This window comes from Trachurus japonicus, chromosome 23, assembly GCF_045865225.1.
Source record: "Trachurus japonicus isolate A0001 chromosome 23, Traja_1.0".
Taxonomy (NCBI): Eukaryota; Metazoa; Chordata; class Actinopteri; order Carangiformes; family Carangidae; genus Trachurus; species Trachurus japonicus.
In genome coordinates, this window is record NC_140929.1 from 11,261,709 (window position 1) to 11,278,534 (window position 16,826).

Genomic DNA, 16,826 nt, shown 5'->3' on the forward strand with positions numbered 1-16,826 from the left:
AGTAATGAACAAACACGGTTAAATGTATTTATAGACTAGGTAAACAAGTCTATACATTTAATTTACCTGTTTGTTTTGAGTATGAGTAAGGATGAGGTGGTTTTTTAAAATGTTTTTGTTCAGAAATTCCTGTGCAATCTGTAAAAGATTCATATTATGTGGTTGCAAAATTGAAAAGTCTCCTGCTTCCTCTGCTTCTGTCTATTCCTGTCAGACTGGTTTGTCCTGTGGAAACAACGGTTGATCCCAGTAAAGCTACTGTCTGTCTGATGATGAGTTGTGATAAGAGGAATTCAAATTTCCCACTTTTTCAAAACATCTCTTGAGGTCAGTGTAACATTTCAGCTCATCTGTCGGGCGCGTACATAAGGTAACTGCATACGTCCGTGTAAGCTGCCAGTGGCTCTTACACAATGGACGCTTTGTTGGAAATGTTTTCCACAGCTGTCTCTGCTCCAACAAGGCCGCCTCTTACTCCTGTGCAGCCGTGACGCAGGTAACGCAGGAGGTTATTTGCAGTAGGTCAGCAACTCAGCAACTTGGAAAGCTCAGGTTTGGAGTGTTTATTATTACACATACGAACAGATATACATAGCAACTTCATATCTGTTTTTATGTTGGAGATATGCACTTTTTTCAGAGCAAAAATAGGACAAATCAACACAATTTCAACATAAAAGAATAACAAAAGGGCAAAACACTGACACTAATGTTAAACGTTTGAATAAACTCAGACTGTATGTATCATACTGTAAACAATGTTGTTACATTCAGGGCTGCAGCTAACAACTATTATTATTAATTAATCTACAGCCAACCACATTCTGACTTGTTCAATTGATCTCTTGCTTTATAAAATTGTGAAAAATCTAGGCTATGCAAAAAAGGTGAAAGTGCCTATTGCAATTTTTCAGAACCAAAGGTGATGTGTTCACAGTGAGAGAAAAAACAAAAGTATAAAATAAAATAAAATAAAACACTATCCTGGAACAGCACACTCTTAACTTGGTAAATAATTTGAAAATGGTTTTTAATGGTATAGAAAAGTAGATAGATATGAATAAACCTAAAATAAAACGAGAATAAAACAAATAAATACATTTGTTAACACTAAAAATAAATGTTTGCACCAAAAAATTTCAAACAAAACAGAAAATAATGTTTCCTGAATCAATTAGCCTAAAATTAAAATATAATCTATATTGAATACACAGAAGAAAATTGAGGTTGCTGCTCATCCAGACCAGCAGAGGGCGGTAAACCTCTCTTCTTTTAGCTCTTTAAAACTGACAGCTCTTCAAAGATCGTCTACAGGTAAGATGAACCACTCGGCTCTGACGTTAACAACCACGACCGACCACGTCGCTGACACTTCCGGGTCTGGGCCAGAGAGCCTCGTCTGGGCAAAGTAAACGGTAAGAAAAGTCTCACCTTCACGATTGCGGTGTTTGAGAAAACGTTCGAGCCACTCGGAAACCGGAGCGGAGTGAGACCTCTGCTGCTCTCCACCTCCTCTTCCTCCTCCTCCTCCTCCTCCTCTCTGCAGCCCCGTCGTTTGGTTCCTCCTCCCGGTTCCTTTCCGCTCACCTCCCTGCCTGCCTGCGGTAATGGATTCTGATCACAGGGCGAAGGTCTGAGCTCCACAACACAGACAGGTGGCTACGTTTCTGTGACTGTGAGTACCGCACTGTGACAGACAGAAACACAAACATGGCCGCCATACATACATACATACATACTCCTCCTGCACCGACGCTGTCCTGCTGTCTTGTCCTGTCCTCCTGTCTGTGACTGTGTGACCGACCCGACCGCATAGTGACAAAGTTCACAGACTGAACCCACACCCTTGTCTGTCTCTCTTCATCTGCAGGGGCAGGAGGAATGCGACTCCCCCCACCGCCGAGCTCATGATGAGGGAGTGGTGGATCCATGTGGGTCTGATCTGCGTGCCGCTGGTGGCCGTCTACCTGCACATCCCGCCCCCTCAGCTCTCACCTGCCCTGCAGAAGTGGCACAGCGCCGGGGAGGTGTTCCACTTCAGAGGCCTTAAGATCTTCTACAGAGGCAAGAAAGACACTGTTACACACTGGGGTTATTAATTATGTCTGTTTATTATTGTCCTCAGTGCTGGAAGTAGGGCTGCTGATATTGATTAATGATTGATTAGTACACTTACAACTTCAACCAAATGTATTTTTTCTGGTCATATTAAACTTTTATTGGCAGCTAGAGAGTCAAAGATGATACAGGTACCTAATAAAACAAGATTAAATTAAGATATTCTACACTGGGATTATTATGTCTGTTTGTTATTGTCCTCAGTGCTGGGAGTAGGGCTGCTGATATTGATTAGTGATTGATAAGTAGCCTACACTCACATCTTACACCATAATATTAATGAATGAAAAAAAAATAGCAGCAAAATCCAGAGGTTGAGGGTGATGTCTTCTGTAGCTTTCAGTCATAATGCATGATATTCTTCACTAGGAGGAGCTCACCCAGCTGTCATAGAAGTGCAGATGTTCATTTTTCCATATTTCCATATTACTTAAATATTAAAGCACATTTCCAGCAATGTGATGAGAATCAGAATCAGGAATGTTTTTATTGCCAAGAGCAGAAAAGGTAAATTTACAGCATAAGGAATTTGACGTGGGGTCCAATTTCAGACACAAAAAGTACAGATAAAGTAGCGATCGGATAAAATTAAATAAATTAACATTTTAGTGCAAAAAATACACATATACTATATACAATTTTAGATTCATGCACAATAGAATAAAGATAGAAAAGAAAGATCCTGTAAATCAAAATAATGAGAAACTATCATTTCTGTCATTGCTATCAATCAGACGTCTGTTTGCATGATTTTGCAGCAGAACTGAACTGCTGCACAGTTTCTCTGTTGCTACGGGCCACAGCTGGTTCTTGTGTAACTTTCTCTCCAGGGTCCAGAGGCTCAGTTTGATGTTATGCAATCCTCCCCCCAAAAAACACTAATAATATTCAGGATTATTCAATTGATGTCTTAAGTCGTCTTCAGTGGTGACGTTCATTGTCTCTGCTGATATTAGTCTCACCCACGGCCACTTTCCTCTGTTGTTTTTGATGCAAATGAGGAGAAATAGACTTAATAACTCAAAATAACGACTTGGTGTCTTAAAATAATGAGAATTATACATTATAATGACTTACTTACATTTGTGTTCAGTATTGCTGTGCCTCCTTGCAGGAACAGGTTGTCTTGAGCATATTTGTCTCTTTATTCATCATGTATTAATATTTTTTCTGTCTCTTATCTCCTCTGTTCAGACTCCTACGGTGCTTTGGGAAGCTCTGATGTCATCATCCTGCTCCATGGCTTCCCCACCTCCAGCTACGACTGGAGCAAGGTTCCCACTGCACACGCTCAGTAGCTAAATCAATGTACTTACATTTTTACAATTATTATTATTACAATAATTAATTATTGACTGTGTGTGTGTGTGTGTGTTTTTTTTTTTCTTCTTCTTTTTCATAGATCTGGGAGCCACTCACACAGCGCTTCCATCGAGTCATTGCACTGGACTTCCTGGGGTTTGGCTTCAGCGACAAGCCGGTGAGTGGAAAGAATATCTCCCGCTGTGGTTTTCAGTTTTGTTTTGTTTTTTAAATAATTTTTACAGATTAATTCACTTAAAGCAGATATCAGTGGAATGTTTTTGTTAATATAAGTCCTAAATAGTCCGATTTTCCGTCAGCAATCACTTACATGAAGTATTTCAGCCTAAACACGAGTCTCTCCGTCACTCTGCTCTGCTGTAACCCGAGGAGAAAATTTTCCTTGTGGGATACAAGTGTTATCCAATGAGGGGAGAGAACGGCATGAAGGGCTGTGTGTGCAGCCAAGGGATGCGCGTGAATGTGGTGACGTAGCACGAGGACCAATTGATGCCTGACAAGGGCGGGGGCTGCTAACTCATGGTGCGTTCAAGGAAACTCGTACTTTGTGTTTTTCCTTCCTGTGAAGTCATACCAGTTCGATCTGGTACCAGTTCACGGGTCGGAAGTTACGAGTGGCCGTTATAGGGAACTTTCACAGACAACAGGACGGTAAAAACACGAGCTACGGGTTACCTGGAACGCTACCAAGTCGTAGTTGTGACTTGAAGCTGTAACTTACGGTTTCAAAAGCCTGCCTTGAACACAGCATTAGCCGAAACGGCCGTGCCGCTGATATCTGCTTTAAACTTGTTTCTCAATTTTCCTCCATGATGCCCTGTGTCTCATTAAACCCAGCGACCGCACAGGTACTCCATCTTCGAGCAGGCCAGCGTAGTGGAGGCGCTGGCGGCCCACTTGGGTCTGAGCAACCAGCGAGTCAACCTGGTGTCCCATGACTACGGAGACACTGTGGCCCTGGAGCTGCTCTACAGGTGTGTATGTGTATGTGTCAGTTAATTCATGCAAATAATGAAAAACAGGCTAAAAATAATGACTTACCACCCTCCTTTGCCCTCTGTCTGTCTGTTTTTTCACTTTGTTGCCAGGAGCGACCAAAATCGCACAGGTCACCTGACCTTCAACAGCCTGTGTCTTTCTAACGGAGGTACGGTGCTGCTGTGCCCCCTGTTTTTCCCCTGGTGCTGTTGTCATTGTAGCAGCTGCAGTGATTTACTGTTCTGAGATCAGTGTGGTAGAAAAACAAGACCTCTGCTTGTTTTCCATCTCCAAACATGTGAAAGTCAGTTTGTTGCATCATCAGATTACAAAATGTGTAAGCAGTTCCTGTTGTCTCACATTGACTCCTTCCCGTTCTGTGCAAAAGTAGATTGATTAACTCACACTTGACCACCAAAAAAAAGAAAAAACATTACTTATTTACTGATTAAGCAAACATTTCCACACATTTTCTGCCTCTAGCTTCTAAATTTTGAAAGTTTTTTTCTGCTTTTCTCTCTTTTACATCGCTGTAAATTGAATATATGTCTTTAAATCCTTCGCTGCCGCTCCTACACCCAAACCGAGTCTTGATTTTTCTCTGCTGTGGAGGACACAGACTGTGCTGACGCTTGTAATTTCCAACAGGAATATTCCCAGAAGCGCACTACCCACGGCTGCTGCAGATGGTGAGTCACCTTTGTTTTCTTCCACCCACTTTTCACCACAGCCGTGTGTGAGATCTTAAGAAGCAGGAACTCGTGTGGGGAGAAAGATATTTGTCCCCTAAAAATACGTCTCTGTTTCGTTCCCCCAAAAGCTTCTGAAGGACTCCAGTTTTCTGGCTCCGCTCCTGACACGACTCACCAACTATTTGATCTTCCAGAGGGGGTAAGCAGACTCGCAGGTTTGTCCCAAGCTGAGACTTAAAGGGATAGTTCAACATTTTGGCAAATTGGCCCATTCCCATAATCCCTATAGTCTTAGAAGTAGGTTTGTTACCTTTAATTGTCGATGCAAGCTATTTTTAGAACGGTGGAGCAGAGCCACGAGCTGCTCAGAGCTACGCTACGGAGTCTAATGGGATTTCTTGGTTTCACTCATCAAATACACAATCCAAATGCAAATGCATAGACTGCTTGCCAAAACACTGCCCCCGATGGGAACGCGCATCAGCGGTTTTGCATGAATTTACCTTGAAAACAACTCTGTCTCGTAACGTTCCATTATTATCTCATAGCGTGGTGAATGTGCAGGTCACAACTTGCCCACGAGAGCGTTTTGGAGTTGTTGGATTGTGTATTTGATGAGTTTGATGAGCAAAACCAATACAGTAAATCCCATGAGCCTCCGTAGCGTAGCTCTGAGCAGCTCACTACTCTGCTCCACCGTTCTAAAAAGTAACTTGCACCGGCAATTAAAGCTAACGAACCTACTGCTAAAACTATAGGGATTATGGCAATGGGCCGATTTGCTAAAATGTTTATATCTATCCCTTTAACTCATGCAGCACTGTGTGTGAGTGTGTGTACTATATGAAGCCTGTCTCTCTGTTGACTGTCAGGATCGGGGAGGTGTTCGGTCCCTACACGCAGCCCACTGACGCTGAGTTCTGGGACATGTGGACAGGTTTGCGCTACAATGACGGCAACCTAGTTATGGACAGGTGTGTGTGTGTTTGTCTTCTCTCTTCACTTCTTCTTGTCACACTGTCTCTCTCTCTCTCTGTGAGCGTTTGCTTTGCTCACCTGTGTGTCTGTCCTCTCTGTCTCAGCATTCTCCAGTACATCAACCAGAGGCTGAAACACAGAGAGCGATGGGTGGGTGCGCTCTCTTCCACCTTCGTCCCATGTGAGTTACATAAGACGTTTCCTCCTCTGTGTGTGTTTGTGTGTGTGTGTGTGTGAGAGAGAGAGAGAGGAAATCAGAGTGTGGCTTTTGTGTTTACCAAGCACTTCCTTGAGGTGTATTGACCCAGCAGCCTCAGCCACAGAGCTGCTGATGCTAAGCTGCTTATAATGTGAGGAGCCCTGTAGCCCATCTGTGTGATCCCGAGCTCGGGAATGTGTGTGTGTGTGTGTGTGTGAGAAACAGAGACCTCATAAGAAATGCAGTAAAAAAGCTATTAGCATTGTCATGAGCTGTTGTGAGCTCGCTGATATAAGCATCAGAGTCTCAGTGTGTCTCCCTCCATCTTGTTTTGCAGTGCACATGATTTACGGACCCTTGGACCCAGTCAACCCCCATCCTCACTTCATCCGTCTTTACCAGTGAGTCCCCCCCGCCCCCTACACACACACACACACACACACACACACACACACATACCCCCTCGCCTGATTCTTAAACCTCTTTCAGATGATCTGTAACACACCTCATCCTCCTGCAGCTCATTCATTGAGTCTGAATGAGGAAAGAATTAGTTTTAAGTTCACTCTGTTTTCCCGGCTGATTTTAGTCAGGATGTGAGCTTGCATCTGTTGACTTGTAAACGTGTGGTTTTTCTTTCCATGTATCATCTTTTTTTATATAATAGCGGGGGAAAAATCCTTTGAAAAAAATATGTTTCAGCCCCTGAGAAGAAAGTTAAAAAATCTTTTCCTGTTGTTGTTTTTTTCTTTAGGCAAAAAATCTGAAAACTTTTTACAGTTACCTTTTTCTTTCTTTTTTTTCTAAAGAATAAAACTGTTCAAAAGAATAAAACAAAAGTTAGAAAACATTTTTTAATATTTTAAAAAATATTATAAAAATATTATAAATTATAACATTTTCTGTTTGTTTCTGAAAAGCAAGTGATACATTTTAAGAATAATATAATATTATGAAAATACATCCTTATAAGTCCCTAAATATTTTGACTTTCTTTAAAAAATATTCTAACTTGATTCTTGTAAAATTAAATTACTTTTTTTTTCTTCAAATATTATGACCTGTAGTGCATTACTGATCTTATTCATCTAAAACTCATGTCCTGTCCCTGCAGGCAGCTGGTCCAGAGGTCGACGGTCACCGTTTTGGACAAACACATCAGTCACTACCCTCAGCTGGAAGATCCCACTGGCTTCCTAAATGCATATTTTAATTTTATTCACTCTTTCTGAGGGGTAATGCCACTGTCTGTGTTCAAGAATGATGTTAAAAATCATCTCTAGCAAAGTGAGAGATGATCACATGTGGAGGTTATACTCTTCCAGATGAATGTCATCAAGAGGAACGCTACTTAATCTGAGATTTAATCACGACTGATGGTTTCATTTACATTCATAAATCCCCGAGATGTCAGATCCTGTCACAGAAGACAATTGGGAAAAAAAAGGAGAAACAATCGATCAATTATACTTAATGCTAAGACAAGTATGATGGTGTGTTCAATTATAAACCCTCTGAGGGAGCATGACTCTGTAAATTCAGTTTGATTGCTTTGAATTCCTTTGAACTCGTCTGTGGGACTGTTTTGATTTCCTGTTCCCTCGTTGTTGTCCTACAATCAGATGCATTATGAATGAATTTTGATATGATTTTCTACAATCTTTTCTTTCAATGTTCATGAAAAAAACTTTCAATTTTTCTTCAAATAAAACTAGTTTTGTAAAAAAAAAAAAAAAAAAAGAAAGAAAGAAAGTCTTATTTCATACACAAATGAAACCCACCGTGTTTTACAGTCAGGACTTTATTGTAGATTTGACAGAAGGATGAGGACCAGAAGACAGTATAAAGAAAACAGCAAGAAACACTTTTCAATTTATATACTAGAAATAAAACATCTTTGTTGTCTTTCAGGTTGGATGGTGTCAGCGTAGTAATTACAAGACCATTACACGTGTAATTTTAGAGCCGTGAAAAAAGAAAAGTGACTTTTCAGACAGTGTGTTGTGCAGATGACAGGTCTCATGGTTGCAATGGCACAGATCTGCACTCTGCACGTGTTAACCCACAGAGGCCAGGATGACGTCGACAACGTTCTCCTCTCCGCTGCGAACCGTCACCTGCATGGTGACGCCGTCGGCCAGCGCCAGACGGGCACGGACCAGCACGTCATGACCCCCACGGAACACACCTGAGGAAGGGGAGGGAGAGATGTCAGTTTACGGTCACACCTGTATCATGCAGATACAGTTTCTAATGAGTAAAATCACTTTGCTACTTGTAGCTATGATATAAGCCTTTTAAAACTAAAACATGACCGTCCTGACATCCAACACCCACCAGCGAGGAAGAGGACGTGCGAGTTCTTGTTTTCGGGAACTTTGTCGGAGCGCTCGCATGGCTGCATTCCCAGGAAACTGATGATGTTACCAACCGCCTCTGTACATGAAAAACCACTGATTAGTCACTGACGTTCCTTGACATACTGCGTTAAATCTCTGGAGGCAGTTACTTGTAAAAATATACAAAAAGTAAAGAAACTTAATACTTGAGTCTAGTTGGTGAACAAAAAACGAACGCTGAACATTCAGTGTAATTTGAAGAGAAGATTTCTGCGTACCGTCAAGAGTCCGTACTGACGCGAGGGCGAAGGTCTCTTCCTTCTCAAATTCATCACCCACTTCTTCCCATGCTGCTCCGAAGTTTGGTTTCAAAACCTTTTGGATGTGGTCTGCGACTGTCACCTCCAGATCCTCCAGCTGAAGAAGAGCAGGGGACAGGAAACACACACACACACACACACACACACAGATCAGACGATGGAGAGTTGGAGATGAGCAGCAAATAAAACAAAACAAAGACCACTTAAACACACGGATAGACTGCAGATGTGCTGCGATGACGTACCACATACTCATCGTCGTATCCGTCATCGTCAGGCTCTCCTGTGTTGGGGTCGCAGTCTCTGACGAGGTACTTCATAGTACAGCTGAACGTGCAAGAGACTGTGGACAGACGGGACACATCAGTTATTTTGGATGTAATCAAAGCATCACATTTCAGTATTACTACTCTTGAATGTTATGAAATGTTATTAAATTAATATTTGGTATGCATCATCAGTGGAGAAGTAGAATAGAAGATGCGTCCCAAAAAATGGTGTTTTTTCCGTGGACACTTTTGTCCTCATCTGTTAACAGTGTGCCTAAAATTTGGAATCTGGGATTGTAAAAAAAAAACTAAAACTCCATCCAAAACAAGTTTGCATTCAGTATACTGAAAATATCCCCCTTTTATGTGCTTGTTGAGCAAATCTTTGTCATAGGACCCTATATTTGGGCATTTAAGGGGTTAAAAGTCTGAAATTAATTGAATATTTGGTGTGTATCATCAGAGGAAAATTGGTGTGTATTGGTGAGACGTAGAGTAGAAGATGTATGCAAAAAACTGGAAAGAAATAATAATGCATACTATTTTTATGGCATTTTTTCTGTGGTAAATACAAAGGTTAACTCTCGTTTCTTTGACGAGCAAATCAAAATCCAGCTTTTTTCCCCTCTCACTGCCCCTGTAAGACGTGACAGTGGACCTACCAGCCGTGGGGTCGTCATCAGGCAGTCGGACCAGAGTGTAGGAGGAGCCGGGCTGACTGTAGGGGAGACTGGCGGCGGGGATGTAGTGGATGACCTCGTAGGACTCTGACGGCTCCATCTGCACTATGACCTGACACAAAGCAGCAAAACATTCGATTTACAACTGTGGCACGACAAGAGAAAAGTAAATTATCTGAAATACACAAGTGAATGGAATAAAACAGCAACAGTGTCGGTACCTTCTGCAAGAGCTGGTCGTTCAGAGTGTTTGTGCAGTCGAACTGGAACACCATGTGCCTGGCGAAGGTGTGTTTGATGCAGCGCACCACGTATTCTGTCTCGGCCTCCGTCAGCTGCACCGGCTCCGAGGACTTGAAGAGCGGGCCAAGACCCTGGAACTCTGGGATGGCCGCCAGTTGTTCTGTCGCAGCGGACGAAAAGCAGAGACGAATGAAAAACAAAGACAAGGCAGGTTCTTTATTCATTAGATCTCGTTAAAGCCGATACACTGTATACAGAGGCAAAACTTCAAGTGCATCATGCACGTCTTGAATCCCATGAAGGATGGACAGTGTTCACAATCATACCTTGATAAATGTCCTGGCGTGATGGGGCCAACTTTTCTGGCAGTTTGCTGGTAGCGACAGGAGCAATTTCTAGAAGGAAAAGAAGCAACATTAACACACACTTGTTAAATATAAGTTTAATACGTTCTTTCAGATTAGTTCAAAAGTCAAGAAAAAACCTCTGCAGATCCATTAACATCACTGTGGTTTGTACCTGTCTTCTGTTCTGTGATGGGAGTGGTGGCCAGAGGAACGGTCTTCATGTCGAAAGGTTTCTCCGACGGCTCCAGAGTGTACTGGTGGAGGGATTTCTCCAGGCCGGGGATGGAGACGGACAGACCTGGACAGCAACATGCAGAAGAAGACACTTTAGTGCTCAACATTTTTTGGCTTCACTTGCTCTGTGCTCAGGAAGCTTTCCAATCAAAATCACTGACTCGGTGTGTGCGTGTGTGTCTTACCGTTGAAGATGTAGGCAGCGTTCAGAGCCTTCTGCTTCTGTTGCAGCACGTTCATGTAGAAGGTAGCTCGGTCACGCACCTCATCATCGCTGTCCATCATGCACCTGTAGGAACAGATGGTACCATTTATTCAAGAATGCATAGTGTATATAATGTAGTATAGTGTATGTCTCACACACGTAGTCTCCATTTATATCTCTTTACAACAGAACCTAATTATGTAAAGAATATGCTGATTTATAAAGAGAGAGAAAAGTCTGAATCTCCCTGGTGGCGACAAAATAAACTGATCAGTCTGTATGAAAGGAGCAGGACTAGAGTTAGACATGAGAAGGAAAAAAAAACACATCTTATGAAAATAAATAAATACCTCTGCATGAGAACCAGGACACTTGGCAGCAGATCATCATTCTGAGCTCCAAATTTAGCCAAAGCGCTGACGGCAGCTGAAGGTGGAGGGAGAAAAAAAAAAACACATTTTCAGCTGGTTACAAAATGTCATTTAAATAATACTGACAAAGCAAACAGGCTGTGATGTGACCACCCGACATGTTTCTTAAAGGGATAGCTCAACATTTTGGCAAATTGGCCCATTGCCATAATCCTTATAGTTTTAGGAGTAGGTTCGTTACCTTTAATTGTCGGTGCAAGCTATTTTAGAACGGCGGAGCAGAGCTGTGAGCTGCTCAGAGCTACGCTACGGAGGCTAATGGGATTTCTTGGTTTCCCTCATCAAACTCATCAAATACACAATCCAACAACTCCAAAACGCTCTAATGGACAAGTTGTGACCTGCACATTCACCACGCTTTAAGATAATAACGGAACGTTGAGGAGTTGTTTTTGAGGCAAATGCAGAGACTGCTTGCTGAAAAACTGCCCCCAACGGGAACGCGCATCAGCTCTTTTGCATGAATTTACCTCGAAAACAACTCTGTCTCCGTCGAACGAACCTACTCCTAAGACTATAGAGATTATGGCAATGGGCCAATTTGCCAAAATGTTGAACTATCTCTTTAAGTAAGTGGTTTTAAGGTGGCGGTGTGCTGCTGACATGAGTGTGGATGTCACAGAACTCTGTCTCACCTGCGCGAACGGCCTCGCTCTCCAGCACCACGCGGTTGAAGATGAAGCGGATGTACTTGGAGGGCTGCGGCGTGCGGGGGCCCTCTTTGCCCAGGAGGTGCAGGATCTTGGTGGCCAGCACCGTGTGCTCGCAGTCCTCGATGAACTCGCACAGATGGGCCAGGCCCGTCTCCTTGCTCTCTGGGTTCTCCTCGATGATGCTGATGATGCAGTCCACGATGGCGCGCTTGTACTCAAAACCACCCTGCAGGAAGACGACATGTGTCACTAACAGGCCTGTGCAACAAACGGTAAGGAGCCGTAACTCAGGAAATAGTGCAAATAAAATAATAATAAATATTGAGTAAGACAGCTTTAATCAAGCATTTGTTTAAAGTTCTGTACTAGCTTTGTGTTCGGGTTGTGACATAATCAAGGAGGGCAAAGAGCAAAGTGTGAGGGACAGATGGTGATCTGTTAATGATGAACTCACGTCGTCTCTGAGCATGTTGGACAAGAAGTTCATCATGACGCTGTGCTTCCTGGGATACTTCTGACACAGGGCGCTGATGGCCTGCACCACCACCACCTGACGTAAACAAGTATCAGGGTCAGATTCGGGACGACAGACGAGACGACAGAGATAACGAGATTAAAAAAAAAAAAAAAGGGGGACAAAGCAATGAAATTTATTTTAAGAATTAATCTTTTGTGGCTCCAGGAGGTGAAATCCTCGGAGATACAAATTAAAATACCACACTATGACACAACAAGAACTGAAATAAAATACCAGTAGAACATGCAGTCATTTCACTAAGACTCTAATTATTTATCTGTTTCTTGCTCTGTGGAGGTCAGACATTCAGACAGCTCATCGGATTTTTAAAATCCCACTTGAAGACATTTCAGCGGATACATAAAAGGCTAAAGGCCGGTCTTTCTATTGATTATGAAAATCTGGCGCAATGTGTGTTTGGATTTTGTTATAAAATACAGGATAAAATGAGATTTAAGAAAAAAGGAAAAAGAAAGTCAGACCTTGAACTCGTCTGAGATTTCAGAAACGAAGGAGGAGATCTGCTTCATGAGTCTGTCCACGCTGCTCTCACTGCCCGTCTTCAGCAGGGTGGTGATGGCGAGTGTGGCGATGCTGCGGTTCGAGTCCGTGATCAGGTTCTCCAGGTCCAGATTACAGGCCGTGACGGCTGAAGGATGCTTCATCGCCACCTGGTGGAGACACAAGAGGTATCAAGTGAGTCCTTGAAGTATCACTATACATATTTTACTTTATATTTTGGAGATAAATTTGACAAATTTAAGTGTTTTGTGCTGATATATTGTAATATGAGCAGAGTAGAGGAGGGGGTGTACCTTGTTGAGGGTCCTGACTGCAGCATATCTCAACGCAGCTTTAGGAGAACTGCAGAAGAGCTGCAGCACTGCAGAACACACAGTTACAATTAGATTCATAAGCATCAGTCTGCTGCTGATACTCTGAAACAACATTACACAGAGACATAGCAAACTAAATGGAGAGAATGAATGAATGAATGAATGTGATGAGTGAACTACTGACCTGACACAGCAGGGGCCAGCTCTCTGGCGGTGCAGTTGGGCATATGGACGATGGCAGAAGCCGCCTCATACACCACCATCTCATTCTTGTTCCTCAGACAGCTCTCAATGAAGTCAAACAAGGGGCTGTCGTGACTGTAAACAAGAGGATAAAGTACACTGCTGTCAACAGCCTGACGATGTCATCTCTGTATTTAGTTTCACTCAGACACATCACAGAAATAACTTATGAGTATATATCGTCTCCCTGCTGAATTAGCTGCTCTGTTCGACTACCGTGATGTCTCAGAGTGTCGTCAAGTTACTGTAGGTCCACTCACCCTCCCTCTGTCTCGTCCAGCAGCTTGCTGGCGATCCGGATGAGCATGCAGTAGGCGAAAGGAGACTTGAGACCAGACTTGGTGAACTTGTTGAGCATCTTTGTGACGGCAAGACGGTCATTCTTCCTGAGGTGATACAACAGGCCCAGGGCATGGTACTGGAGAGTGGACACACAAATTGATGAATATTTAAGGTGATACAGTCTTTTAAAAAAGCCCCCTTAAAGACCTCCACCCCTCTATATCTAAAGTAAATGTTTCAAAATGATCTGTGTTTGTCCCTCTCACCTGGACCATGATATTGTCACTGGAAGCAGCTTCCTGGGCTTCATTCACCCAGCGCTTCACCACATCGTAGCTCATCTTCACCATGTGCTGTACACATACAAACAGAAAGGATCATTAGCAATGAACACTTATATACAATTATACAAGTTTATATTAATGACATGGGGACAAATCTGAGTCTTACCAGTGAGGAAACCAGGGCAGAACTGGACACACTGGGCACCTTGTCAACAATAGCCTGCTTCATGTATCTCTCAATGGCCTGCAGCATGGTGGTCTGTGGGAAAGACAGGTGTTATATTTCTTGATCAAAAAGCATGAAACTAGCACAGCTAAAAAGAGTTTTCATCGTCTGTCCTGCCAAAGTGGTGAGGATATAATACGAGGATGAAGCAGAACTTACATCTGTAATCCTGCAGAGGGCTCTGATGGCAGGTCCTCGGTACACATCCTCCTTTCCTGTCATGTCCTTGGTCAGGCTGTAAAATATGACATAGGAAGCAGGTAAATGATCACACAGCTACAAAAACTTGTGTTTGAGATGATACTCAAAGAATAAAGTTGTGTCATTGTACAAACCTGCTGGTGACAATGATGACATCCTCAGAGATGTTGGCCATCTCTTTGATGGTGAGGTAGCACATCCTCCTCAGGGTTTGCTGGGATGGAAAGAGGGTATAAACTTTATGTGGGTGCATTTTAACACTGCAGACAGGTGCTACGCTGCTGCTAAATGGATTTTAATGGAGTCAATAATTTATGCATTTTCTTACATCATTGGACTGAAAGAGCCTGGTCATGGCAAAGAAAGCCTCCGTAGCCTCTGTGGTCCCAAAATGCTCTCCCTAAATAAACAAATACGTAGAGGTGAGGAATGGCTGACATGTTACATCAACACATGGCAGTAAAGACCGACTTTACTTTTTTGTTAATCAACTCACATACCTGGTTGAGGAGGTAGATAATCTTGGTGAGAATGTGGAGGCATCTCCTTGGGTTGATGGGTGTCTCATTAAAAATTCGTGCCTATGAGTGAGAAAAGAAAAGTCAACTCGTTACATTTCAGTGGTGAGGATATTTAATTGATTTCGTCTTTCTAGATCCATATATTCAAAACATGTGTTGGGGAAAAGTAGTATGGATTTTACCTCCTGCAACACGGCACTCTTCTCCAGGTGCTGGAAAGGGTTCGACCCACTTCCTAATTAACAAAATAGTCGAGTTAGATGTCTGTGCAAGCAACAGGCAGATGTGTAATATGTAATTTTATATTCTAACAATCTTAAAGGACGGGGAGGTAACGCTGGTTATGGTGCATTGACGAAATACAAATACGTAAAACTAAGAAACACCTCAAGTCATCCCCGTTAAATCAAAGCATCACTAAATATTACATATTTAAACACAGGCTGAACTTAATGTCAATGCAGACAATAAAATAACCTGCAGTTTAATAACAGACATCAAAACACACAGCTGACAACTGCCTAGCTGGCAATGCTAATGCGGCTAGCTATGGCTGAACATTAACAGAGTGACTCTAGTTATTTAACATGCATCATTTTATTGCAAGTGCACTTCAGCGTAGAACTGACCCGCACTCACACAAAAAACTAAACAAACATTAATATAATTTCGCTGGCAGGTCACGGTTTAACAGTCAGGTCCATTTATCCTGACAGCTAGCTAGGAAGCTAACAGGCTAGCGCCGCGCTGGCTTCAACACCGCAAAGAGTGTCATTTTTTCAATCTCTTCCATCACTTGAAGTAATACATTAACAACTCTGCAATCTTACCGGACTCCTCGTCCTTCTTATCAAACTTTTTAATCATGATTTCGGAATGAAACTGGCGTATGAGGGCAAAAAGATGCTCTCAGCCTCGGTTGTGCGAAAAGCTACTTCCACGTAGCCGAAGTGAAAACTCACTTCCTGTTGGAACGTCCACGTAGACGGAAGTTACGTCAGAGGGAGTCCGCGAAAAGGGCGTAACGAAGGATACTTGGGTGATACGAAAATCATTATTTTTTGGCTTTCTCTCTCAAAATAATAGGCTAAGTTTAACGTTGTCAACCTTTTCATATTACTATGCAAATTGCATGCACATACATAAAGGTAAAATGTCCAAAGGAACGCATTTATTTCCTTTATTTGTAATTGAACTGATATTTTATTTTGAATCTCTGAAATATTGAAACTAACAAAAAATGCTTATCACTTTGCATTGCTCTATTATTTATCTCTACTTTTTTATATATATATATATTTCTATTTATTTTAATATCTACATTTTTTTTCATCCTATAGCCTATTACTTTTATTCGTGTTAAATTAATGTAATTTATTGTCTTTTATTCCATCTCTGTTATCAGTTTATGTCTTATCATGTCTTGGAATGTCTGTCGTTTTGTATCTGTTCCTACACTCTTGATGCTGTAGTTGTTGAGCAATAATAAAGTTTTCAAAACAAACAAAAAAGGATAAGCCTACTTGGTTGAAACTGCAAGAAAAGTAGACGCGACTGTAGGTGGTCGTAGCCAGAGCTCTGGTCGTAGCCTACTGCAGCAGCAGACGTGTGTGTTATTGTTTAGTCTTTTTTTCTACTTTTTTCTATTCTAATCTGTTCTTGGACCAGCAGGGAGACATGTGGGACGACACACCCGCATATCTGAGT

General features: G+C 42.2%; 2 protein-coding genes across 2 annotated transcripts; one reads left to right on the forward strand and one right to left on the reverse strand.

The window, feature by feature from the left end:
* Positions 1-1,523: 1,523 nt before the first annotated feature.
* Positions 1,524-7,744, forward strand: mest (mesoderm specific transcript). The gene is made up of 12 exons (XM_085769170.1): positions 1,524-1,675; positions 1,880-2,064; positions 3,313-3,392; positions 3,521-3,598; positions 4,279-4,415; positions 4,530-4,588; positions 5,068-5,108; positions 5,240-5,310; positions 5,984-6,085; positions 6,194-6,270; positions 6,626-6,689; positions 7,403-7,744. Exons 2-12 carry the CDS (start codon positions 1,908-1,910, stop codon positions 7,518-7,520), a joined length of 984 nt encoding a protein of 327 aa, XP_085625296.1. The 5' UTR covers positions 1,524-1,675; positions 1,880-1,907; the 3' UTR covers positions 7,521-7,744.
* A 329-nt stretch (positions 7,745-8,073) lies between these two features.
* Positions 8,074-16,079, reverse strand: copg2 (COPI coat complex subunit gamma 2). Its single transcript, XM_085769168.1, has 24 exons — positions 15,950-16,079; positions 15,302-15,354; positions 15,099-15,179; positions 14,927-14,998; positions 14,733-14,812; positions 14,557-14,632; positions 14,338-14,430; positions 14,154-14,240; positions 13,866-14,023; positions 13,547-13,680; positions 13,342-13,409; positions 13,009-13,197; positions 12,464-12,559; positions 11,992-12,235; positions 11,276-11,351; positions 10,906-11,009; positions 10,659-10,784; positions 10,466-10,534; positions 10,118-10,299; positions 9,879-10,008; positions 9,193-9,290; positions 8,906-9,044; positions 8,626-8,724; positions 8,074-8,476 (listed from the first exon to the last, which is right to left on the reverse strand). Exons 1-24 carry the CDS (start codon positions 15,984-15,986, stop codon positions 8,346-8,348), a joined length of 2,622 nt encoding a protein of 873 aa, XP_085625294.1. The 5' UTR covers positions 15,987-16,079; the 3' UTR covers positions 8,074-8,345.
* Positions 16,080-16,826: the final 747 nt, after the last annotated feature.

Excerpts from the sequence above, each read along its gene's own strand:
- mest (XM_085769170.1), top strand. The coding sequence starts at position 1,908 with ATGATGAGGGAGTGGTGGATCCATGTGGGTCTGATCTGCGTGCCGCTG. Across the intron at positions 2,065-3,312 it reads CCTTAAGATCTTCTACAGAG|ACTCCTACGGTGCTTTGGGA; the intron begins GCAAGAAAGACA and ends TCCTCTGTTCAG. Across the intron at positions 3,599-4,278 it reads TTGGCTTCAGCGACAAGCCG|CGACCGCACAGGTACTCCAT; the intron begins GTGAGTGGAAAG and ends CATTAAACCCAG.
- copg2 (XM_085769168.1), bottom strand. The coding sequence starts at position 15,986 with ATGATTAAAAAGTTTGATAAGAAGGACGAGGAGTCCG. Across the intron at positions 15,180-15,301 it reads AGAGTGCCGTGTTGCAGGAG|GCACGAATTTTTAATGAGAC; the intron begins GTAAAATCCATA and ends TCTCACTCATAG. Across the intron at positions 13,198-13,341 it reads CAGTCAGGACCCTCAACAAG|GTGGCGATGAAGCATCCTTC; the intron begins GTACACCCCCTC and ends TGTCTCCACCAG.